This window comes from Salvelinus sp. IW2-2015, linkage group LG28, assembly GCF_002910315.2.
Source record: "Salvelinus sp. IW2-2015 linkage group LG28, ASM291031v2, whole genome shotgun sequence".
In the NCBI taxonomy this organism is placed as follows: Eukaryota; Metazoa; Chordata; class Actinopteri; order Salmoniformes; family Salmonidae; genus Salvelinus; species Salvelinus sp. IW2-2015.
Genome location: NC_036868.1, coordinates 24,953,388 through 24,978,674, shown reverse-complemented (window position 1 = coordinate 24,978,674; position 25,287 = coordinate 24,953,388). Strand labels below are relative to the sequence as shown.

The 25,287-nt window shown below is 42.9% G+C and overlaps 3 protein-coding genes across 4 annotated transcripts in view; all 3 read left to right on the top strand.

Annotated features, from left to right (window-relative positions):
• Positions 1-302: 302 nt before the first annotated feature.
• LOC111954149 (heat shock protein HSP 90-alpha 1) lies at positions 303-6,236 on the top strand. Its single transcript, XM_023973653.3, has 11 exons — positions 303-479; positions 2,390-2,539; positions 2,747-3,113; positions 3,280-3,413; positions 3,594-3,902; positions 4,028-4,193; positions 4,316-4,506; positions 4,623-4,770; positions 4,889-5,157; positions 5,261-5,594; positions 5,835-6,236. Exons 2-11 carry the CDS (start codon positions 2,390-2,392, stop codon positions 5,942-5,944), a joined length of 2,178 nt encoding a protein of 725 aa, XP_023829421.1. The 5' UTR covers positions 303-479; the 3' UTR covers positions 5,945-6,236.
• Positions 6,237-6,591: 355 nt separating this feature from the next.
• hsp90aa1.2 (heat shock protein 90, alpha (cytosolic), class A member 1, tandem duplicate 2) lies at positions 6,592-18,026 on the top strand. The gene is made up of 11 exons (XM_023973652.3): positions 6,592-6,788; positions 9,465-9,614; positions 9,891-10,260; positions 10,414-10,547; positions 10,866-11,204; positions 11,396-11,561; positions 11,664-11,854; positions 16,177-16,324; positions 16,422-16,690; positions 16,911-17,244; positions 17,530-18,026. The coding sequence occupies exons 2-11, from the start codon at positions 9,465-9,467 to the stop codon at positions 17,637-17,639; spliced, it is 2,211 nt and encodes a 736-aa protein (XP_023829420.1). The 5' UTR covers positions 6,592-6,788; the 3' UTR covers positions 17,640-18,026.
• A 727-nt stretch (positions 18,027-18,753) lies between these two features.
• The window catches only part of LOC111954655 (serine/threonine-protein phosphatase 2A 56 kDa regulatory subunit gamma isoform), a 29,071-nt gene continuing 22,537 nt past the window's right edge, over positions 18,754-25,287 (top strand). The window contains exons 1-3 of one of the 2 annotated variants that reach the window (XM_023974537.3): positions 18,754-18,894; positions 19,329-19,388; positions 22,097-22,262. In XM_023974537.3, coding sequence (XP_023830305.1) covers positions 18,868-18,894; positions 19,329-19,388; positions 22,097-22,262 — 253 coding nt within the window. In that variant the 5' untranslated portion in view covers positions 18,754-18,867. The remainder of the gene's footprint in view (positions 18,895-19,328; positions 19,389-22,096; positions 22,263-25,287) is intronic. The other variant, XM_023974538.3, reaches the window with a different exon arrangement.

The window sequence follows — 25,287 nt, the reverse complement described above, 5'->3', positions numbered from 1 at the left end:
GACATTGCTGACAGGCCATGGGGGTGTATGGTGGGGCCTAGTGGGCCAGGCCTGACACACTATCAGGATGCCTCGGGCCCCCGAGTGGCAGGCACCCCTTATGACTGTGCTGCCCTATAAGGACACATGTGGTTTATGGCACGGACCACTCACAGCTTTCACTATCACCCCCACCCTACTGGTCATTTCTCTCTTAGCCTGTACTGTAGTGGGACTGGGCATTCCTTCTGGAAGCTTCTGAATGGGGGCTTCGAGAAAGCTGCCCCTTGTATAAAAAGAATGGAGTAGGCCCAGGGGTCCTCAGATACAGAAAGTGAGAAGACATTCACTTGAAGCCATAGAGGATTAGGAGCAGTGAAATACAGAGATTTAAAGACTACATTAATCTGCAGAGGAACAGAAGAGACGCTCAGAGATTCAATCTACAGCGATCAGCAAACGAGAAGTGAAGCACTGGAGCTCATTCTTATCTATTCAAGGTAAGAGAGAGAGGGTATCGGGGAGAAAGGTAAACCAAATATGTAGCTACTTGCAATTCAGGGGCACAAGGAAGATCAATAGACAATATTCTGGAAATACATTATGCATTGATATTATAAAGGTGAAACACCAGCAGGAAGTAAGCAGCCTACAGTATATTGGTACTCTGAATTGAATAATGTATCATGGGGATGAATTGCACTGTATTAATCTGAAATGGCATTAAATCAGTGAGGAGACTTTAATAGACAGTTACCCTGGATCTGGTAGAACCCTTTGTGAGTGCATGGCAAGAGAGGAGCACATGGCATGGAATATGACCCTGGTTAGAAGGAGTGAGGTACATGGCAGTTGAAGAGAAGGAAGAGAAGAGAGGCCTGGCAGTCAGCACAAATAGTTATCAATACCAAGTTATTAAATAATGCAATTATCAGACCGGAAAGTGTCTCAGACCAGAAATCAATTTGAAGCCAAGGACAAGGATGGATTCATTTATTCATTCATTGAACTGGAAAAATGTGCTTTATGATCAAGCCTTTGATGTTTTTTATTGATAAGCAGCTGCTTTAGGAATAAGTATCTTTCATGGGGAAGAGTGTTAATGGCATTTGATGAATACTTCTCAGTATGTCAGTGCTTTTAAACAATCATAACTTTTAAGAGCAACTCTAATATTTTTGCTGAAAGTGAATAACATATAAAACCCTATACTTGAGAGAAAAATGCAATGCTGAAGACACCCTATGGGTGGATTTACATTAGTAAAATATGTCTAGTGAGATCTATCTCTCTTCAACACCAGATTTGCAACTGTTCTGTTTACACTAGCCTTGGATGTGGTGTGGCCAAATCCACATTCTTGCTTAAAGTGTGACTGCAGCTATTAATTAACATACCGTAAAAACCCTAGTATATAGACAAACAAAATAAGGGTAGCAATTCAAACTATACAGGAGCTTCTCATCTAAACCATATTGCACAGTGTACATATTGCACACTTTATTAATGCAATGATTCACAAATGTGCAGATACTTTAAAAGCCTTTCATTTTCAATTTGGCTAACAGAGCAAAAATGCTCTCTACTGGTATTAAGGTCATTCTTGCAGGGATATGTGGTGTGGGAGAGCCATTGTCTTTACACTGTACAACTCAGAGGAGGATATGTTGTGTAGATGTCTTGCACACTGCCTGCAGAGGTAACGTGGGAGAAATCTCTTAAAAAGAGAGATTTGAATATAGATCTGTCTCTTTACACTAGACAAGTGTGTCTCCTGGACCTAGTTTGTGTCATTTAAGTAGTGTAGTGTGAAGAAGCTCTATTAATACAACTCTACATTACTCTATTCAAGCCAAAAGTATTGCTTCATCTTAATCCTCCATTTCAAAGAAAGGGTATCACATGGCATGACTGCAGCTGTTGGCAAGGGGGTGTGAAAAGGTCTGGAAACTCTGACAGTTTTTCAAATGGCAGAGGCCTTGATTGACAGATGTGGCCTGTGCAATAGGAGCCTCTGACGGAGGGCTGTAACAGGTGCCTCTATTCCTCAATACTTCAATCCCTTATTGCCTCATTGTCATGTGGTCTGACTAGACTAGAGGCTGACTACAAAAAAGCAGGTGTTTCTGGCTTTAAAAGCTGTAAAATATAAAAGTCCACATTTCAGACAATGACCATTTGCAAGCTACTATAAGTTGTATTATTTTTTATATCACTGAAGCAAGTCTTATTGCAAAATGCAGAAAAAAGCATTATGTGCTTTTCAAAAACATGTCTTCTGAATAGACTTATTAATACAATATTCATCCATTGTTAGGATAATTGAAGAACAATTAAAATCTAAGTGTTGAGGCATCAAAGTCTCCATCAGTCTGAAGTACAAACTCTGCTATTTTGTTTCTCCTTCCAGATGCCAGAGAAAACCGGCCACACCATGGAGGAGGAAGTGGAGACCTTTGCCTTCCAGGCTGAGATCGCCCAGCTGATGTCTCTGATCATCAACACCTTCTATTCCAACAAAGAGATATTCCTTAGGGAGCTCATCTCCAACTCTTCAGATGTGAGTAGATTAATCATAATGCTAAATTGACCCATGTAACATTTTACCTTAATAAGCAGCCACTTATACACTGCTCTCTGAGCCAGTATAGTAAAACAAGCTATATCCCAGAGTTAGCCTGCTAACCACTTTGTTAAATTCGTTCAAGGTATCAACCATGACACTTTTCTTTTACCCTTGTGACCTCTTTTTGCCATGATCTGACAGGCCTTGGACAAGATCAGATACGAGAGCTTGACAGACCCCACCAAATTGGATTCCTGCAAAGAGCTGAAGATCGAGGTCACCCCTGACCTGCGCACTCGTACCCTGACTCTGGTTGACACCGGCATCGGCATGACCAAGGCCGACCTGATCAACAACCTGGGAACCATCGCTAAGTCTGGCACCAAGGCCTTCATGGAGGCCCTGCAGGCTGGAGCYGAYATCTCYATGATCGGGCAGTTCGGTGTGGGTTTCTACTCYGCCTACCTGGTGGCTGAGAGGGTGACCGTCATCACCAAGCACAACGATGATGAGCAGTACATCTGGGAGTCTGCAGCTGGTGGCTCTTTCACTGTCAAAGTTGACACTGGTAAGCCTTTTCAACAGTATTGATTAATATGCTGCTACAATTACTTTTCTCCAATACAACACCATCAACCTACATCCTGGATCAGTTGAATCTTCTTTTCAACAATGTCATTCAAAAGGAAGTAAGCTTAGATCCAATGACAAAGTCTGATTTTTCTGATCTGAAGGTGAGTCCATTGGCCGTGGCACCAGAGTGATCCTGCACATGAAGGAGGACCAGTTTGAATACTGTGAGGAGAAGCGCGTCAAGGAGGTTGTGAAGAAGCACTCCCAGTTCATTGGCTATCCCATCACACTCTTTGTAAGTTCAAATATAACTTTATATTTCTTTGGTTGTAACAATGTAACAACATAATGGTGAGATTGATTGAAATCTGCTGTATAAACTAGGAAAGTAACCTGTTAATAAAAGTGGATCCAAACATTGCTCCCCATACTGAACAAATCCTACAACTTTTTAATAACAAACATTTTTGTCCAGGTGGAGAAGTCTAGAGAGAAGGAGGTAGACCTTGAGGAGGGAGAAAAGGATGAAGAGGCTGATAAAGATTCTGCAGCTGAGGACCAAGACAAGCCCAAGATCGAAGATGTCGGTTCTGATGAGGATGAGGACACCAAGGACTCCAAGAACAAGAGGAAGAAGAAGGTCAAGGAGAAGTACATTGACGCAGAAGAGCTGAACAAGACCAAGCCTATCTGGACCCGTAACCCTGATGACATCACCAATGAGGAGTACGGAGAGTTCTACAAGAGTCTGACCAACGACTGGGAGGACCACCTGGCTATCAAGGTGAGTCTCTATGATGGCAAACTGAAAATCAAAACTCAAGCCTTATGGGTTTGTCTTGATCCAACCTATGAATTAATATATTAGTATGACTGTATGAGTCAACGTTTATCTCATTATTCCCACAGCACTTCTCAGTGGAGGGCCAGCTGGAGTTCCGCGCTCTGCTTTTTGTGCCCAGGAGGGCTTCCTTCGACCTCTTCGAGAACAAGAAGAAGAAGAACAACATCAAGCTGTACGTGCGCAGGGTGTTCATCATGGACAACTGTGACGAGCTGATGCCAGAGTATCTCAGTGAGTACTGTACCTTGAACCTTTAGCCTTTCATGGATACCTCCTCAGCACCTCACTCAAGCATGATATTGAGTAAAGCTGTAAGTAAGATGTCTGACCAGTTGCCATTGTCTTATCTCCAGACTTCATCAAGGGTGTGGTGGACTCTGAGGATCTCCCCCTGAACATCTCCAGAGAGATGCTGCAGCAGAGCAAGATCCTCAAGGTGATCCGCAAGAACCTGGTCAAGAAGTGTATGGATCTTTTCGTCGAGCTCTCAGAAGACAAGGACAACTACAAGAAGTTCTATGAGCAGTTCTCCAAGAACATCAAGGTAAGGTCTTCCTCCCTTTGAAATGGATTTTCCAAGTTCCTGCAACTCTTCAAACAGAACTTCTCATTCTCTTTTTGAGGGACCTTTAGCTTGAACATGTTCCATCTTTCCATTAGCTGGGAATCCATGAAGACGCTCAGAACCGCAAGAAGCTGTCAGACATGCTGCGCTACTACACCTCCAACTCCGGTGACGAAATGGTCTCCCTGAAGGAGTATGTTTCTCGCATGAAGGACACCCAGAAACACATCTACTACATAACTGGTGAGCTGCTATCCATTTTCACTCTCCATTATCCTTCCTTTGTTAAATCCATGTGACATAAAAAGACATCATAAAACCAGGGTAATCTAATTGTTAATAACTGTGTATCCTCTTCTAGGTGAGACCAAGGAACAGGTTGCCAACTCTTCCTTTGTGGAGCGCCTCCGCAAGGCCGGCTTGGAAGTCATCTACATGATTGAACCCATTGATGAGTACTGTGTCCAGCAGCTGAAGGAGTATGATGGCAAGAACCTGGTCTCCGTGACCAAGGAGGGTCTGGAGCTGCCTGAGGATGAGGATGAGAAGAAGAAGCAGGAGGAGCTGAACACTAAATTCGAGAACCTCTGCAAGGCCATGAAGGACATCCTGGACAAGAAGATTGAGAAGGTACAAGCACAACTTACCTGAACCCAATCCCTCTGAAATGTGTCTACGCCTTTTTATAACATACCACTTCATACACAACTGTCAATATGTCTACTAATCACAGGTTTCAGTTTCCAACCGCCTGGTCTCCTCCCCCTGCTGCATCGTCACCAGTACATACGGCTGGACGGCCAACATGGAGAGAATCATGAAATCTCAAGCTCTCAGAGACAACTCCACCATGGGCTACATGACAGCCAAGAAGCACCTGGAGATCAACCCAACCCACCCTATCGTCGAGACTTTGAGAGAGAAAGCTGAGGCTGACAAGAACGACAAAGCCGTAAAGGACTTGGTCATCTTGCTGTTCGAGACTGCTCTATTGTCATCTGGGTTCACGCTGGACGACCCTCAGACCCACGCAAACCGCATTTACAGGATGATTAAGCTTGGCCTGGGTGAGTTGCTTTGCCTTAATGCATTATTTGCCCTCAACTTTTGTCTTGGTTGATGGGGTTTAAAGGCTCCTCCTAGAGCAATTTACAGTACAGGTCTGCAAACACCAAGTAGGACTATCATGGTAGTACAATGGTTAGGAATATGGCTTTTGTTTTTCCCATACTTTGGCCGTCTGAATAGCAGATTGTACACGATGTGAATATGTTTTTCTAATGTGGGCTATTTCTTCCCCTCTACAGGCATCGATGGTGATGACTCTGCAGTGGAGGAAATCCTCCAGCCCAGTGAGGATGACATGCCTGTCTTGGAGGGAGATGATGACACATCAAGAATGGAGGAAGTTGACTAAAGATATATCAGAAGTACATCATTTTTTCCCTTTTTAACATGACATTTTTTAAGTTATTTCATTGTGTCCCAAATATACTTTACATTTTACATGACTGTTGAGTCGTGGGGAAAGTATTGTAATTAATTCATCATCATTAATGAATACCATAATTATATAGTATATCTGCTGCTTTCAACCTTATTCAACTGTAAAAGTCAACAGGGATTTGACTTGTGTCTTTTTCTATTTCTGTAAGCTATTTTCTATGAAAAACGACAAGGTTTATAATAAAAAAATATTTTGAAACATATTTGACATGTTTTCTCTTTATCAAATAGTCTGGATTATTGTGATGGCATGTTTATAATTCAATACTGGACTATCTATTTTGCATCTTCATTCATACTTTTGCAATCACCTTACCCCCATAAGAGCTCCCTGTATTTCAGATCTTTTTAGAGTAGACTTTTAGGTAAAAAGTTTATTTTAATCATGAAATCTTGTGAGGATCCTGAATGATGATGAATATCCCAGGTACACCATGTACCCACTGTACAGATTTGATATCGCCACGCCCATAGACCCGCCTTCACCATGAGTTAAATGAAGGAGGGGCGTGGACAGAGAAACTGTAGGGTTTGATTGATATTCCATCGCTCCTCTCAGTGTACATGCTCATCCTACACACAGTAGAAGCGTTAGGAAGATTCCAGACGGTTCTGGAAGCTGATTTCTCGAACACTCTCAGCGTCTATAAAACCTATCCAGTTATCATCTCCCCATCTACTCCGATAGCTGGCTAGGTTTCGTTTCGTTGGCGACCAACTTCTGAAGAAGAATTCAGGGATATTTCCACAGCAAGGTAAGACATGAAATAACATTTATGTTCCAACACGATGATGCGAGTGTCATTATCCAATTAATATAGTCAATGGAAGTTTAGAATATCAACATAATATTATCAAATATCGTTTTTACTATCAGAATAATCCACTCAAAACAGTATTTTAAATTTTGTTGCAATGAATTGCATTGTACATTTCCTAATTTGTAGGTCTAACGACGTTATTTCAGAATTAACTTGGTCCGCTATTTCAGAATAGGCTACCACATTCTCTATTAAAGTTGACATATAAAACCTAGGCCAATACATCCAAATGTGGGTCTTGACTGCCACACATGCTTTGATAATCTTTTTCAGAAAATTATTTTAATTCACGTCACTTCACTGTCGACATGACAACTATCCATAACGATTTGGCTAATATTTATTCAAATAGAAAATTCATCAAGATTCACATTCAAACTCGTTATGGTACCTGGTCGCGAGATTGAGAAAGGATGGAAACGTATGATCGATCGTTCTGGTAGTTTCTAGAATCATGTTATTAGCTGCGCGAACCGGCAGGGGGAGTATGTTTTGCCGTTGCGCTTGGTCAGTTTACACTGAGATATGGAATAATGAATGAAAGCCAATGAAATATATCCGTCCCTCCAAAAACCGTGCATCATCATTATGGCTGGTACTTACATAGTCTACCAGCAATGTGGAATGTAGAATATTTGATTCAATTTGATTCTATTCCAGTGTGCCTGTCCAGAGTACAAAATGATCAATTTATGATGTGCCTATCAATTTCCTTACAATAAATTTATTTCAGTTTATTGGAGAAAATGTTCCTAAAAAATAGAAGCAGTAAGCTCACCACATCGCAAGGACCTGTGGCTTCTCTGCTGTTGGTTTGCACTGGGTGGATTACAGTAATGAAGTAAATTCAGCAGTGATAATGAGGACAGTCTGTTACACCACCTGTTTGTCATAGCTTTAAGACTGAAACTCACTGTCCGAATGGCAGTTCCGGCATTGTCTAATGATTTTGAGAGAACTATTATTGTGCCGGTGACATCTCTACTACACTCTTAGAAAAAAAGGTGCTATCTAGAACCTAAACGGGTTTTTCCACTGCCCCTATAGGAGAGCCCTTTGAAGAACCCTTTCTGGTTCCAGGTAGAACCCTTTTGGGTTCCAAGTAGAACCCTCTGTGGAAAGGGTTCTACATGGAACCAAAAAGGTTCCACCTGGAACCATCAAGGGTTCTCATATGGGGACAGCAGAAGTTCCCTTTCAGAAGTACCCTCACTCCTTTGGCTGTGCTAACAGCCAAAGGAGTGATGCAAGCTGTCAGAAGACAATGCAGTGCCAGGGCGTTTTTTAGTGTTGTGCCTCCTTCTCAGTATGTGCTTACACTTAACCCTTATTCATGACTCCAATTCCATTGTATTACATTGACCTATTGGACGCCCCCTTTACAGTGGCTCTTAACTGAAGATGTGAGTGATAAAACTACGGAAAGCCATTCATTTCCAATGGAAGAGAAGCAAAGTGGGTGGAGGACCTTTGGGGCGATGCGAGCATGGGCGAGGGACGTGAACTGAGCGGCACCAAAGTTGGGGAGAGCTGAACTTTATGCAAATACTCCACGACATTGCGGCACGCTCGTTTCTTAACCCAGAGGTGCAACATCGCAAGACTTCCAGGAACGCTTGCGAAACAGACCAAACAGACTAGGCCGAGGTTTGGGAAATCAATGAGAGAAGCGTAAAATTCTTCTTCAGTTGTTAATTGTCTCGAAATCAAAAGGCACAACGTGGATTCGAACCAATATCTTAAGTAGTTGAACATGTTTTTACTCCACGCAATCTGTGAAAGTGACAAACTGACACGTTTCCTTTTTGTCAAAAACAACTTTATATTGAAGGAGTACCTTTGATTTGAGGACCCGATTACATATTTTGCGCATGAGCTTTGCGAGCCAACGTCACCATGACAATGCCTACAAGTATGATCTGGGATTTCGATTGGAGAAGCAGTTTTTGCCTATATTCATGCTGTACTGTCTTTGCTAGTGTGGCGAGGCGGAATATAAGTACTAGTTAAATCGATCTGTTAGCCTTGTGAGAGAAATGCTCTGACGCTGCTCCAATGCCTTGCACACGATACATTTGGAACTTAACTTTCATTAAGTGAGAAATCATTTAAAAAATACAAAATATACACTTACTGTACGCAGTTTAGGAAAGTTGCACCTGGCTATATTTTCAAGAACACTGCCTCCAACCGAGAATACACTGCCTCCCCTCCATTTTTTGCTTCAAACTTCTCCTATGGAGTGTATCTGGGGAGGAAGTTTAGTATCTCTGCTTGGGGCTGTGTTTTAAACAATTCTGCAGGGTGCAACCAGGATGCAACTTTGCTGAACTGCGTACAGTAAGTGCATCTTTTGTTTTTGAAAGATTATTTACTGCTGTTATGAAAGTTAAGTTCCAAATGTTTCCAAAACTGCACCACAAGCAAGGATTATTCGTTTCTAAATGTTAAAACAAAGCGTTGGGATTGTAGTTCACATGGAACCAGCTGTCCTCCATACCATCAGCTGAGAACCTAAGACGGGGACTGGCTGTAAGCCACCTTGGGCCGCCTTGTCTCCACAGTGTGTTTACAGTATATTCATTCAGTGTGTGTGTTGTGTCTCCACAGATGCCGGAAGCCCATGACGCCCCAATGGAGGAAGAGGCAGAGACCTTTGCCTTCCAGGCTGAGATCGCCCAGCTGATGTCCCTGATCATCAACACTTTCTACTCCAACAAAGAGATTTTCCTTAGGGAGCTCATTTCCAACTCCTCAGATGTGAGTACTTCAGGCACCACAGGCGTTTAGACTACTTGGTAGTTTAGTATTATTTGATGATTTACAAAATACACACACAGGCATATTACTTTAAATACTTGTTTATTACACCACTATTCATATTTTATTACATATCTATAGATAATTTATTCATATTTTATTACATAAAATATTGACGTAGCCTGCAGAATACATTTACATATAATTAAGAGTTTTGTTAATCTAGTGATGTCAAAAAACAGATTTATTTAGACCTATGTATTTTCATTCAACTAGGCTCTAGACAAAATCCGCTATGAGAGCCTCACAGACCCATCCAAGATGGACTCTGGCAAGGACCTGAAGATCGAGGTCATTCCCAACAAGGAGGAGCGCACCCTGACCCTGGTTGACACCGGCATCGGCATGACCAAGGCCGACCTAATCAACAACCTGGGAACCATCGCTAAGTCTGGCACCAAGGCCTTCATGGAGGCCCTGCAGGCTGGAGCCGATATCTCCATGATCGGGCAGTTCGGTGTGGGTTTCTACTCTGCCTACCTGGTGGCAGAGAGGGTGACTGTCATCACCAAGCACAACGATGATGAGCAGTACATCTGGGAATCATCCGCTGGCGGATCCTTCACCGTCAAAGTCGACACGTCAGGTAAGGACAGATTATAGTTTTACACGTTACTTAACCAGAGCTTACATGTTATTATATAAATTGTGTGAACTGAAGAGGTATGTAGGCCTACAGTTACAGACTGTTATTTTCCTGGTGTGGTCTGTTCTAAACACCCATGTCACTCTACTATAGCTGAGTCTATTGGTCGTGGGACCAAGGTGATTCTGTACCTGAAGGATGACCAGACAGAATACTGTGAGGAGAAACGGGTCAAAGAGATCGTGAAGAAGCACTCCCAGTTCATCGGATACCCCATCACACTCTTTGTAAGAGCTAGCAGGCATGAGATCGTGGAAACTCCACTGAGTGATTACCAAATTGTTGTACTACTGTTGTTGAAACTTCCTTTCAGGTTTGCATAAAAGAGGTGTCAAGGGAGGGGCTAGGAGTTGATTTCAGATTGGACAAGTAAATGACTGGATGATAAATTGATGCAGATACCTTTCACTTTTAGCATTTTTATATTGAACGAAAAACAGGCACAGTGAATTAAATATTTCAGACAACTACCCACTTAAAGTCAGCTACAGTACATCAACACAATGAATGTGTCCCCTAACATTCTCATGATCATCTCTGATCAGGTGGAGAAGGAGCGTGACAAGGAAGTGAGTGACGATGAGGCAGAGGAGGAAGAGGAGAAGGAGAAGAAGGATGGGGAAGGAGAGAAGAGAGAGGATGACAAACCCGAGATCGAGGACGTAGGCTCAGACGAGGAGGATCACCATGACCATGACCACGACAGCGCATGCGGTGACAAGAAGAAGAAGAAGAAGAAGATCAAGGAGAAATACATTGACCAGGAGGAGCTGAACAAGACCAAGCCCCTGTGGACCCGTAACCCCGATGACATCACCAACGAGGAGTATGGAGAGTTCTACAAGAGTCTGACCAACGACTGGGAGGAACACCTGGCTGTCAAGGTGAGGATATTCTATTCATATTGGCCAACAGAATAAGTTCCCACACTGTTTATTTAAGTTTCCCTCGCTGATGTGTGAAGTCATAGATAGTACCAGTATCAGTTGATAATGGGTGAGGTAATTTCATAACGACAAATATACATGTACATTAAGGTTTCAGCAGTTGGCCTTCTGTTTGTTTACTTACACAGCACTTCTCAGTGGAGGGCCAGCTGGAGTTCCGTGCCCTGCTCTTTGTGCCTCGCCGTGCACCCTTTGACCTCTTTGAAAACAAGAAGAAGAAGAACAATATCAAGCTGTACGTCAGGAGGGTCTTCATCATGGACAACTGTGATGATCTTATCCCTGAGTACCTCAGTAAGTCAGACAGAACTGAAGTAGATGCTCACGTAGATCTGGGAATGAGCTATAATCTAATTGAGAAGGTGTCTGACCAATTGTCTCTGTCATTTTCTCCAGACTTCATCAAGGGTGTGGTGGACTCTGAGGATCTCCCCCTGAACATCTCCAGAGAGATGCTGCAGCAGAGCAAGATCCTCAAGGTGATCCGCAAGAACCTGGTCAAGAAGTGTATAGAGCTCTTCACTGAGCTCTCAGAGGACAAAGAAAACTACAAGAAGTACTACGAGCAGTTCTCCAAGAACATCAAGGTCAGTTTCATACTTTTTAACGTAACAGTATAGAACATAGTAATAATGGATTGCATTATTTATACAGAGATTCTCACTAGTTCTTTCTGACAAATGATGTTGCAGCAGCACCCACCACATGGGTGATACAGGGCAGCCATTTTGTGCTAGCAGGCTCACCACACGTCAGCTGTCATCATTATGTAACATTGCCTTAAAGGTTAACCTAAACTGAACTTAGGATGCATTGAATTTAGTGGTAGACATGATCTAGGTGGATACTATGATGACCCTTATCACCACCTGTTATTTAAAAAATCCTTGGGGAACATTCTGAATGGTGTAGTTGTTGAATGTTCCACTAACCTTTAACTGGTCACCACCCGTCTGATCCCCTCGCCATCTTGTCTCCTCTAAACCTGATATAAGCGGCTTAGGGCCCAGTCCTTCACAGAGCTCCTTACCACCATCTTCTGGCTTTCTGGAGTGTGTTTAAATGACTAGACAGACTCTATGGCATATCGTTACAGTTATTGTGTATGTCTTAAGGTAAACCTTGGATTCCATGTGGAAACAATCTGCAGGGGGTGCACCTTTGTCATGTCTGCTGAAATTATGTGAAATCTGTCTGGTTTTAATCTTAAAAGGGGACGTTTACCCCTTTATATATTTTTTGCATAAGTACACTAATTACATAGTCAGAAAAACCTTACTGACATGTCAACAACACGCCCCTTGTTGGTATCATATTTACTGAACTTGGGTTACTTCCTGGAAAATGTCAGTCTTGTAACACATCAAGATATTTTTGGGCAGAGTTGTTATTTAACCTTTTACTGCAGTGGGATAAATCATGGTCATACAGATTGATTATTGGTAGTCTTAAACAAATCTACTTTGAAACAAGAGTATAAATGGTTATGGGCTTTAAAAAAAAGAAGACATCTGTACCATGTCAAATTTAGAGTTGAAATGTATTCAGTTTTGAGTTTGCATCTGTAATGTGTATGCTGGGAGTCAGGAAGCAAGTATAGGGAGTGTATTTAATAAATAAATGAACATAGAACAAAACAAGAAACACAAGTAGAGTACAGATATGGAACACAGAATCAGTAACGCCTAGGGAAAGAACGAATGGGCGTGACAGATATAGGGAAGGTAATCAGGAAGGTGATGGAGTCCAGGTCAGGAAGGTGATGGAGTCCAGGTCAATGAAATGTATTTATAAAGCCCTTTTTTACATCAGCCGATGTCACAAAGTGCTATACAGAAACCCAGCCTAAAACCCCAAACAGCAAGCAATGCAGATGTAGAGAAGCACGGTGGCTAGGAACAACTCCCTAGAAAGTCAGGAACCTAGGAAGAAACCTAGAGAGGAACCAGGCTCTGAGGGGTGGCCAGTCATCTTCTGGCTGTGCTGGGTTGAGATTATAACAGTACATGGCCAAGATGTTCAAACGTTCATAAATGACCAGCAGGTTCAAATAATAATAATCACAGTTGTAGAGGGTGCAACATGAGTAAATGGCAGTTGGCTTTTCATAGCCAAGCATTCAGAGTTAGAGACAGCATGTGAGAGAGAGAGAGAGAGAGAGAGAGAGAGCATGTCCGGTGTACAGGTCATGGTTCCATAGCCGCAGGCCAGTTGAAACTGGAGCAGCAGCACGACCAGGTGTCTGGGGACAGCAAGGAGTCATCAGGCCAGATAGTCCTGAGGCATGGTCCTAGGGCTCAGGTACTCCGGGAGGGAGAGGGAGAATTAGAGGGAGCATACTTAAATTCATACAGGACACTGGATAAGACAGGAAAAATACTTCCGATATAAGACACAAACTATTGCAGCATAAATACTGGAGGCTGAGACAGGGGTGGTCGGGAGACACTGTGGACCCTCCTTACGATATCCCCGGATAGGACCAACCAGGCAGGATATAACCTTCACCCACTTTGCCAAAGCACAGTCCCCACACCACTAGAGGGATATCTTCAAACCACCAACTTACTAACCTGAGACAAGGCTGAGTATAGCCCATGAAGATCTCCCCCACGGCACAAACTCGAGTGGGGCGCCAACCCGGACAGGAAGATCACGTCAGTGACTCAACTCACTCAAGTGAGTTGAGCACCCCTCCTAGGGACGGCATGGAAGAACACCAGTGACTCAGCCCCCGTAATAGCGTTGGAAGCAGAGAATCCCAGTGGAGAGAGGGGAACCGGCCAGGCAGAGACAGCAAGGGCGGTTCATGGTGTCACACCCTGGCCTTAGTTATCTTTGTTTTCTTTATTATTTTAGTTAGGTCAGGGTGTGACATGGGGGATGTTTGTGTGTTTTTGTCTCGTCTAGGGTGTTTGTATTGTCTAGCGTTTTTTTGTAGAGTTCATGGGGTTGTGTCCAAGTCTATGTTTGCCTAGATTGGTTTCTTAATTAGAGACAGCTGTCTATCGTTGTCTCTGATTGGGAGCCATATTTAGGCAGCCATAGTCATTAGGTAGGTTGTGGGTAATTGTCTATGTGTAAGTTGCCAGTGTCTGCACGTATTGTCGTATTATAGCTTCACGGTCGTTTGTTGTTTTGTTTAGTTTGTGTTAGTGTTCTTCGTCTTCCTTAAATAAATACATAATGTATTTATATCACGCTGCGCCTTGGTCCTCTCTTTCACCCGAAGACGATCGTGACACATGGCTCCAGTGCCTTTCCATTCACCTTCACACCCCTGGGCCAGACTACACTCAATCATAGGACCTACTGAAGAGATGAGTCTTCAATAAAGACTTAAAGGTTGAGACCGAGTCTGCGTCTCTCACATGGATAGGCAGACCATTCCATAAAAATGAAGCTCTATAGGAGAAAGCCCTGCCTCCAGCTGTTTGCTTCGAAATTCTAGGAACTATAAGGAGGCCTACGTCTTGTGACCGTAGCGTACGTGTAGGTATGTACGGCAGGATCAAATCGGAGAGATAGGTAGGAGCAAGCCCATGTAATGCTTTGTAGGTTAGCAGTAAAACCTTGAAAATCAGCCTAAGCCTTAACAGGAAGCCAGTATAGAGAGGCTAGCACTGGCGACATGTGATCAACTGTTTTGGTTCTAGTCAAGATGCTAGCAGCCGTGTTTAGCACTAACTGAAGTTTATTTAGCGCTTTACCCAGGTAGCCGGAAAGTAGTCTAATCTGAGTCTGAGACGCTGGTGCGCCTAACGATGTGACAGGTGTGCGTAATAATAAGCAGACTGGCGACCTCGAGCACTGGAGAGGGAGTATATGTGAGAGTACCCCCTCCCTGACGCGCGGCCCAAGCCACAATACACCGACCAGAGGGACGGTCCCGGGGACCAGGAGCGAGCCAATCCCTTCTGCTGAGGTGCGGGAACCTGTTGAGCCGGCTGAGGCGTGGGAGCCCACCGAGCCAACCGAGTCTTGTGAACCTGTCAAGCCAGCTGAGGCATGGGAGCCTGAAGAGCTAGCTGAGGCATCCTCGGAAGACTCGGCCATGGCCGCTTGACGGGCCAACCGAGTCTTGTAAACCTGACGAGCCCGCTGAGGCATCCCGGTTGCTCCAGTAGTGGCACCCGGACCCGGCGTCACCTACAAAAACACTCCCTGATGCGCACCTTTGGTGAGGTGATATTCTGTAACGTAAACGCTAGAAAGCAAGTACAGCGAGTGTATTTAATAAATAAATGAACATAGAACAGCCGGCTCGTTGGGCTCCCGCGCCTCAGCCGACTAGTTGGGCTCCCGCGCCTCAGCTGGTTCTACAGGTTCCCCGAGGCGCGTCCCTGGGACCGTCCCTCTCGTCGACGTGCTGTGGATGGAGCCACGCGTCAGGGAGGGGGTACTGTCACATCTACTCCCACTCCCCCTCTCTGGCGCTCCTTGTCGCCAGTTTATTCATTACTACCCACACCTGTCACCATCGTTACACGCACCTGCGCTTCATGAGACTCACCTGGACTCCATCACCTTCCTGATTACCTTCCCTTTATCTGTCATTTCCTTTGGTTCTTTCCCCAGGCGTTATTGACTCTGTGTTCCATGTCTGTACGCTACTCGTGTTGCTTGTATTGGTCCATATTTGTTTATATATTAAATATTCACCTGTACTTGCTTCCAGACTCCTAGCGTACACGTTAAATCGTCCCAATATTACACTTTTATACATCACAGAAGACTGAAATATAACATAACTGTTTGACATAGAAACATCAGATTTTCATAGTTTCATAATCTTTATTAATTATGAAAAATATTAATAAAATTCCACCCATGAGGGAAAAGAGGGTGGTTTTTGTCATTGACTGCAGGAAAGGGCTACATAACCTCTCCTGTGTTTTCTCTCTCCCAGCTGGGGATCCATGAGGACTCTCAGAACCGTAAGAGGCTGTCAGACATGCTGCGCTACTACACCTCAGCCTCAGGGGACGAGATGGTATCCCTCAAAGACTACGTCACACGCATGAAGGAAACCCAGAAACATATATACTACATCACTGGTGAGGAAACACACTCCTCTCGGTACAGCCCAGTTCATAGGTTGTCACATGATAAGAACCTGGTTTCTCAAGTTGCTTTATCTACTGCATGTTTCAGGCGAGACCAAAGACCAGGTGGCTAACTCTGCATTCGTGGAACGCCTTCGAAAGGCCGGCCTGGAAGTAATCTACATGATTGAGCCCATTGATGAGTACTGTGTCCAGCAGCTGAAGGAGTATGATGGCAAGACCCTTGTCTCTGTGACCAAGGAGGGTCTGGAGCTGCCTGAGGACGAGGACATGAAGAAGAGGCATGAAGAGCAGAAGTCTCAGTTTGAGAACCTCTGTAAGATCATGAAGGACATCTTGGAGAAGAAAGTGGAGAAGGTAAGAACGCTTAATCACATTGCTTACATATATCATGTTGCTGAAGGGGTCCTTTATGTTAAGACAAATGTCAGGAGGCTTGATATTACCTTAAAAATGCCACCAATATTTTTCACTGTATTTACATGCTCACTGCCAGTACAACGATTGCCTGATTCAATGTTGTTCTGATCATCTCCCTAATAACCAACCTCTCCTATTTTCCCCTCCCCCTTTATAGGTGACAGTGTCCAACCGCCTGGTCTCCTCTCCCTGCTGCATCGTGACAAGCACCTATGGCTGGACTGCCAACATGGAGAGGATCATGAAGGCCCAGGCCCTGAGGGACAATTCCACCATGGGCTACATGGCTGCCAAGAAGCACCTGGAGATCAACCCAGACCACCCCATTGTGGAGACCCTGAGGCAGAAGGCAGAGGCTGATAAGAATGATAAGTCAGTGAAGGACCTAGTCCTTCTGCTGTTTGAGACGGCTCTGTTGTCCTCTGGGTTCACCTTGGATGACCCTCAGACACACTCCAACCGCATCTACAGAATGATCAAGCTAGGACTGGGTGAGTTAGTTTGTCTAAACAAGGACCATGTTTGCTGTCAATATATGATCAATGCTGAATGGTGAACAGGCAGTGGCTCGGGTGGTTGTTGTCCTTGATGATCTTTATGGCCTTCCTGTGACATCGGGTGGTGTAGGTGTCCTGGAGGGCAGGTAGTTTGCCCCCGGTGATGCGTTGTGCAGACCTCACTAAGTGGTCTAGATATGAGAGAACATTGTTTAAGCTTCAGTAACTGACTGAGCCTCTTCAGTAACTGAGTGTGACTTCCTCCCTTCCCCTGTCCAGGTATTGACGAGGATGACCTGACCCCCGAGGAGCCAACCTCAGCCCCTGTGGAGGACATGCCTCCCCTGGAGGGAGACGAGGACACTTCCAGGATGGAGGAGGTTGACTAGACCAACTGACTCAGCTGCAGTGTTACTGTAACTACAGCAGTTTGCTTTGACACTAGTAGTGTTGTAAATTAAGACAGGATGACTTTGATGTTTGTTCATGAACCTGGAATTTCCCCCCTTGACCTCCTTCTCGATCCAAAATCCCTTGACCCGCATTGATCACATGCAGTTTAGATTCATTCCCATAAGTGTTAGTGTTTACCTTTTTCTTTTGAAGGAAAACAAGAGCCTGTTGACACTTTTTTTGTATCTTGAGTTGTATCAATGATTTTGTTATTGACATTCCAACTTTCTTTTGTGTGTTGACTTGACTGTAAATATTTTCTGAAATTGATACTGTAACTTGAAATGGTGGGACCCCAAAATAAAGTTGACCATGTTAACCAATTCCATTGCTTCATTTTCGCTATTTATGTTGTTGAATGAAATTAGCTCTTTTAGAGGTTTAGTTAGATACTGTAGAAATACTAGTTTGAGGTGATGAGATACAGCTTATTTGGTCACTTACTGTGCTGAGAAATACTTTGCATTACAATAATTTAGTCTAGAACAATTGCACAGTACATAATTACAGTTGCATATCCTGTGCATGCACACCACGAATGGAAGAGGAAGAACTCCATAATCTGAATAAATATGCACAGCAGTCAGCGAAACCTACAGTCTTGCGTCAGAGAGCTTGGCCACCAGATGGCATCTGCGTCCATGACTACCCCTCACAGTGACTGAAAGAGTTCGGCATATTGAACATGATGTTTAAGGCACTAACTGCAGTAGCTACTAGTAATAGCTACATACACATATTTGCTAATGTGCATCGTTATTTCTTTGTGAAATAGATGTGTCGTAGTCAGAGCATCTGACACAAATACAAATAATAATTTATAGATAACTGACATTATAATTCTGAATGGTCTCCAGCAGATTCATTAAAAAAAAGTTAGCCCCACACATTAAAATAAAAACTGCTACGTTGGAGAGGGAACAAGAAAGACCCACCCAATGACTGTATACTTTACTTATGCTGTAATTTGTCTCGCTGGCAGGGTGCTTCCATCACGAAGGTATAAAGAACTCCATCCAATGCACTCTTTCAGAGCACGTTGAGTCACCTGACAGATATCAGCCTATCATATCCGAGAGGATAGGCGAACGGCTAGTACAGTGGAGTTGTCAGGGTTTAGCTTCAGTGTGTCAAAACGGGAACGACGGCGGTTATTTTTGTGCAATGCCGAATAAAGCGAAAAAAGAGAAGGTGAGTTAGGAGTTTGCTTGCAAAACAGTTGATACTAGTGCAGTGTACTAACAAAACTAGCAAGTTTTTTATGTTTTAAAACTACTAACAGACACCCTTCGACGCGATATTTGCAATGTCCCATCAACGCATCATCAGCTAGCTAACTAGGCTTGCTAGTTACCTGAGTGTTGTAGTGAAGCTAGCTATAGTTTAACGAGTAACGTTAATACCTAACGTTACCGTATGTACGTTTTGTGGTACATAAACGCAAGCTAACGTTTGCTACAAAGTTCACTTTTTAAAGTCACAACTTGTTTAACTAACCACAACTGTCAAACATTAGTTAGCGGAAAAGTTAACGAAGTGCTAGCTAATTTAACGTTAGTCAAAACTTGCCTCTGTCCGTTCACATTAGCTGACTGGTGAATAATGCATCCCAATTTTTTTTACAGGACTCTCCTAAATATGGAAAAGTTGGCAAAACTGGAGGACAAGAGAACTCGGACATTGAGGTAACGTTATAACACGTGCATGCTGCCCACACTGCTTGCGTGCGCCAACACTCGCATGTTGATTTTGTCCACCAGCACTCGACTTAAAAATAAAACGTTTAATTTAACCTTTATTTAACTAGGCAAGTCGGGTAAGAAGAAATGTATTATTTACAATGGCCTACACCGGCCAAACCCAAACGATGTTTGGCCAATTGTGCGCTGCCCTGTGGGACTCCAATCACAGCTGGATCTGTGATACAAACTGAACCAACTATTAATTTGGGGACAGGTCAAAAAGCATTAAACATTTATGGAAAGCTAGCTAGCTTGCTATTGCTAGCTAATTTGTCCTGTGATATAAACATTGGGTTGTTATTTTACCTGAAATGCACAAGGTCCTCTACTCAGACAATTAATCCACAGATAAAAGGGTAAACAGTTCGTTTTTAGTGATCTTTCTTCCTCCAGGCTTCTTCTGACTTTATATGGCGGTTGGCAAACAACTTTAAGCTGCATTACCACCACCAACTGGAGTGTGGACCTCAGTTCATCTTTCAATCACCCATGTGGGTATATCCTCCTAAAAACCAATGAGGAGATGGGAGAGGCGGGACTTGGAGTGCATCATGCGTCACAAATAGAACCAAGTTCAATTTTAGGGCCTGGCTATGCAGATGCTCGTTGACACACGCAATGATTGAATAACATGTATGTGTACATTTATTTGCAGCGCACGCGGCATGTGCTATAAAGTCAGCATGTTAGCTAACGTTATATCACCAACTAAATATGAATGAACTTTGGTTTTGAATGCAAGCGTTTCCATTTGGATGCCATTTGGTCTATCCAGGTAGCTGTTTTCAACCTGAATCACATGGAGATGACACAAGCTGTAAGTGTTGAAGTCAGTTTCAAAAACATGGTAGCCACTACAATACTTTCCTGTGGATATTTTGTCTCATATTTTAGGGTGTCCAATCAAAAATGCATCTATTTTGTCCAATGGGTAAAATGTTTATTGTGTAGATACTCCCCTAAGAAAACCAATGGTCCAAACTTTCTCTGACAATTTGTTCAAAAGTTATGCGTGTGTTTACCCTTGTAGGATGGCCATCATTAGGGTGACTAATGGAGGCCAGAGAAAAAAGTGGTACAAAATCAGGAAAATTGCTTTGTGTCAGCTAGGCTGGGTTCTGTGCAAGAATTAAAGATGGATTATGCAGAAAATTCTTTGCCATTTCGTGGTTGCAAAAATTCGAATAGTTTGCCTAATTTCAGTTTGTGACAAAACAAGCATGTATAGTGTAGGGAATCAATGTACTTTCTAAATATATTTTCCATAACCAAAAATATTGTTTTCAGCTGTTTGAAGCTGGTGTACGAAACCTAAAGTTTAAGATGCAATAACTAACCTTTTATTTTATTTTATAAAATACATGTATTTTTTCCCGCCCCATTTTTATCCCCAATTTTTTTTCGCTCTGAGACCACTTGAGATGGTTAGCTATGTCAGTTCAAATCAGAAAATATAATGAAGACCCAAAACGAAGATGTGGCCTTGAACCCACAGAAACACACCAATCAGTAATGAAAAAAGCTCATAGAATGGAAGATGTCCCTTGTTAACACCCAGTAATGCATTTCTTTATTCTGTGTTGTCTGCCCCTCTCTGGGGCTATAATCCGGGGTTATCTATCTGTTGTGTGTCATCAGCCATGAGGCAGATCTGCTAATGTGCCAACCTTGTGTCAAATTTAAATCGAAGGACAACAAGCTGTTGCTCTATTACTCCCCCACCCCTTCCCTGCGTACAGCCAGGCTCCACTCTCTTCACGGATGCTTGTGAGCACTAGGGCTCTAAGCTTTCGACGTCAATGGGACAACGACAAAAACATGGGAGTCATATTAAGACAGGCTGGTTCAGGCTTGGTAATTTCATTTGTTTAAGTGCCAATGGTCTGTGAGCTGGCATGATTTTCTCATTGTTTGAGCAAGGTTATAAAGGGCACTAAATGTAAGCAGAGAGGTCTGTTAATATGTAGTCTGCTTTTTTCTGAACAGACATTTCTGCCTCTGGTTGATATAGCTAAACCTATTTTCTATCCATCTCGTGTGTTTTGGATGTATGAACCACACCTCTCTCGGTCTCTAACCCAAGGGCCTGACGAGCCTCAGTATGAAGCGAATACAGTATATGAAGCTATAGCTGTTATATGAAGCTAATAAGAAGCTGGCACAGTAAGAAGCTGGCACACATTGGGTAAATGAATCAGCGGGAGAAAAGACCTTCAGTTGGGTCACATGCGTCAGTAATCCAGGCCCATCACGGGGTCCAGCAGCTTTAGTCTCCCAGACAGACAGTCAGCCAGCCGGCGGCTTACTAAGAAGGCCTAAAACCCTAAACCCCTGTCTTGTAGTGTGAAGGGCAAAATTAGTTGAGTTTCTAAGTTAATTTGACAATTCCCACCCCCCTTGTGGTGTGTGTGTGGTGATGAATGGATCCCAGCAGGCAGATTGGACAAGACAGGAGAAACTGCCCACATTCACCAAATTACATATCCAACCTAGGGGAGATTGGGGACAACACTGGGTTGTGCTAAAACCTTTTGAAATGAATAGTCCCTCCCTGTTGATCCTTTTATTTTATTTTTTCGTTTGCTGTCTCCTGAACAAACCCAGGTGCATGCTCTGATCCACCCCTCTACTCTTTCCCTCCCTTCATACAGCAGGGCTCCAACAGAAAAGGCAGTAACAGTGTCCCTCCTACCACTCAGCTGCTGAAGGGCAAGCAGCTGGGTTCCCAGATGCCTGTCAAGAAGGACAAGAGGCAGAGCTCGTCCCGCTTCAGCCTCAGCAACAACAGAGAGCTGCAAAAGCTGCCTGCCTTCAAAGGTATGACTGGACCTAATCTAGTCTATTCCTTGCCTTGCTGTAATGCAGCCCATTCTTTTGCCTTTAAAAGTATGACTGCGTAGTACGCCACTACTAGCCTAGGCTATTTGGGGCTGGGGGATATATCGAGTTAAATAATGAGTTTTTGATGATATTTCAAATGCCTGTATTGCAAGAATCAAGTTTATTTATATTTTTTATGAGCCGCTTGTTCACATGTTGTTCACATGTTTTTGGTCTCGCCTCCTTCGTTCCTTCTGTGGCATGCACCTTCCCATTTACGCCAGAGATCTGTATATAATGACGAGATGCTCATGTCTCCGCCCTAACAATGGAAGTTGTTGTCCCAAAGGCGGGAAGGGTGGCGGCAAGCTTAGGTCCAAAATAAGCCCATAGAAATGCATTGGGCTTATTTTGTGCAGATTTTGGTGAGATTGAAACCTCTCGCTTTGCCTCTTCCTCTTTGTTTACACACACACACCAAGCCTCTAACCTGCCACTCACAGCAACAAAGATCACTTCTTCCTCTGACAAGCGGTTTCAACTTGCTATTTGACGTTTGGTCTAACATAATTGGTCAAATAGACACCGAAACAAATGGAGACATTATTTTACTGTAATAGAGGAGAAGTGAACCTCTCTAACGAGACCCTTTTTATTTTTCAACTACTGAAATTGCGCTCAGCAGAAACTACTCAAATGGGAGCATCAATGAACATTGCTTCTGGAAAATGAATGCGCGGTTTGTTGCGTGCAGCGTTGTGGTACCACTAGCTGCATTTTAGCCAATGACTGTTATACTAGCTGTCTATTCTGTTTAATAAATGTGCAATAAACATAAAACACAATTTTATGTAAGGAATTGGCAACTCGTTCTTAGAAATAAGCTTTTAATTTCAACATCTGAACAAAGTGGACAGGCTAATATGCTGTTTAAACAGTTGGGGAGACACAGAAGTGAGTTCATAACAATTCAACTGCTCTGCCTTGTTAGCTAGCAAATAGATAAATTATTGGCTAAACTTGACATATACAGATTAGCTGGCTACTCACTAGCACATGAGCTTTAAGATTGTTTGAGACCTGTGTTACTTTTCTAAAACACCTGCAACAAGAAGTTAGTAATTATTAGTGAATGTGCATTATGCATAGTTTTAAATTTGTAACAAAGGGCATTTTCATAGACTGACTTGAAAGCCAGATCAGTGACTATTGCAAAAAAGACAGGTTAAACTATTTTGATTAAATTATTCCAAGGTATTATGGTTCTGGAAGGCTTATATTTAGGTTGGGTATCATTTCACAGGCCCTGAATTACTTTAGATTATTGCCGACTGTTTGAAATGCATTGTATTTTACATTTTAATTGTACAGCAAAGCTTATTTAGAGAACATTAAAGTTAAGATATTGTGAATCGTTCAAAAGTTAAAAAAAAATCTAGAATATTTTTAGGCCATATCGCCTAGCTCTAAACAGTTTTTTCAAAGACCTATTTTGTGTCACTGTTCACTCTATAGGTAAAAGCAGATTATCTGCACTGAACAAAAATATAAACGCAACATGTAAAGTGTTGGTTCCATGTTTTATGAGCTGAAATACAAGTTTGCTGAAATGTTACATACGCACATAAGCTTATTTCTCAAGTTGTGCACAAATTTGTTTACGTCCCTGTTAGTGAGCATTTCTCCTTTGCCAAGGTAATCCTGACAGTTGTGGCATAGCTGATTTAAACAGAATGATCATTACATAGGTGCACCTTGTGATGGGAACAATAAAAGGCCATTCTAAAATGTGCTGTTTTGTCACACAACACAATGCCACAGATATCTCAAGTTTTGAACGAGCATGCAATTGGTATGCTGACTGCAGGAATGTCCACCAGAGATGTTGCCAGAGAATGGTATGTTCATTCCTCTACCATATGCTGCCTCTGTCGTTTTAGAGAATTTGGTAGTATGTCTAACCGGCCTCTCAACTGCAGACCACTTGTATGGTGTTGTGTGTGCGAGAGGTTTGCTATTGTGAACAGCGTGGCCCATGGTGGGGTTATGGGCAGGCATAAGTTAAGAACAACGAACACAATTGCATTTTATCAATGGCAGTTTGAATGCACAGAGATACTGTGATGAGATCCTGAGGGCCCATTGTCGTGCCATTCAACCACCGGCATTGCAAGTTTCAGCATGATAATGCACAGCCCCATGTCACAAGGATCTGTACACAATTCCTATAAGCTGAAAATGTCCCTGTTCTTCCATGGCCTGCACACTTACCAGACATTTCACACATTGAGCACGTTTGGGGTGCTCTGGATTGACGTGTACGACAGTGTGTTCCAGTTCCTGCCAATATCCAGCAACTTCGCACAACCTTTTTGAAGAGGAGTGGGATAACATTCCACAGGCCACAATCAACAGCTTGATCAACTCTGAAGGAGATGTTTCATGCTGCATGAGGCAAATGATGGATACACCAGATACTGACTGGTTTCTGATCCACGCACCTACTTTTTATTTTTTTTGTGACCAACTGATGCATATCTGTGTTCCCAGTCTTGTGACATCCACAGATTAGGGCCTAATGAATGTCCTTTTATGAATTGTAACTCACTAAAATCTTTTTAATAGGTTTGTGTATATTTATTTATTTATTAATTAGAGAGGGGGGGCAGCTAAAATCATCAAGGTTCCCGGCTGCAGAGCACGCAACTCTGCTGTCCCCAGAACTGGATAATTATTAAATAATTCACATCACTGACTAATTTTACATTCTTATTAGGCCTGGGCTTCTATACGTTGTAGCCTACATTGCTAACAATAGGCAATGGAAATAGGTCTACTCTACATATCTTTTCTTAAGCTTTACTCAGCTGTATCTTTTGACTTCTCATTAGATTTTTCCATCTTGATCTTGTTTGCTCAATTTCACTTCTTGTTGCCTGTAATATTTGTCATTCAAAATAAAGCTGTGAGAGAGAATCACCTGTAGACTCTGACTTTCACAATTGTTCCAATTTTGAAAGCT

What these genes read in the sequence shown, in the direction of transcription:
- hsp90aa1.2 (XM_023973652.3), top strand. Translation starts at nt 9,465, where the DNA reads ATGCCGGAAGCCCATGACGCCCCAATGGAGGAAGAGGCAGAGACCTTT. An exon ending in TCTTATCCCTGAGTACCTCA is followed by an intron (nt 11,562 to 11,663) that starts GTAAGTCAGACA and finishes CATTTTCTCCAG; the next exon opens with ACTTCATCAAGGGTGTGGTG. An exon ending in AGTTCTCCAAGAACATCAAG is followed by an intron (nt 11,855 to 16,176) that starts GTCAGTTTCATA and finishes TCTCTCTCCCAG; the next exon opens with CTGGGGATCCATGAGGACTC.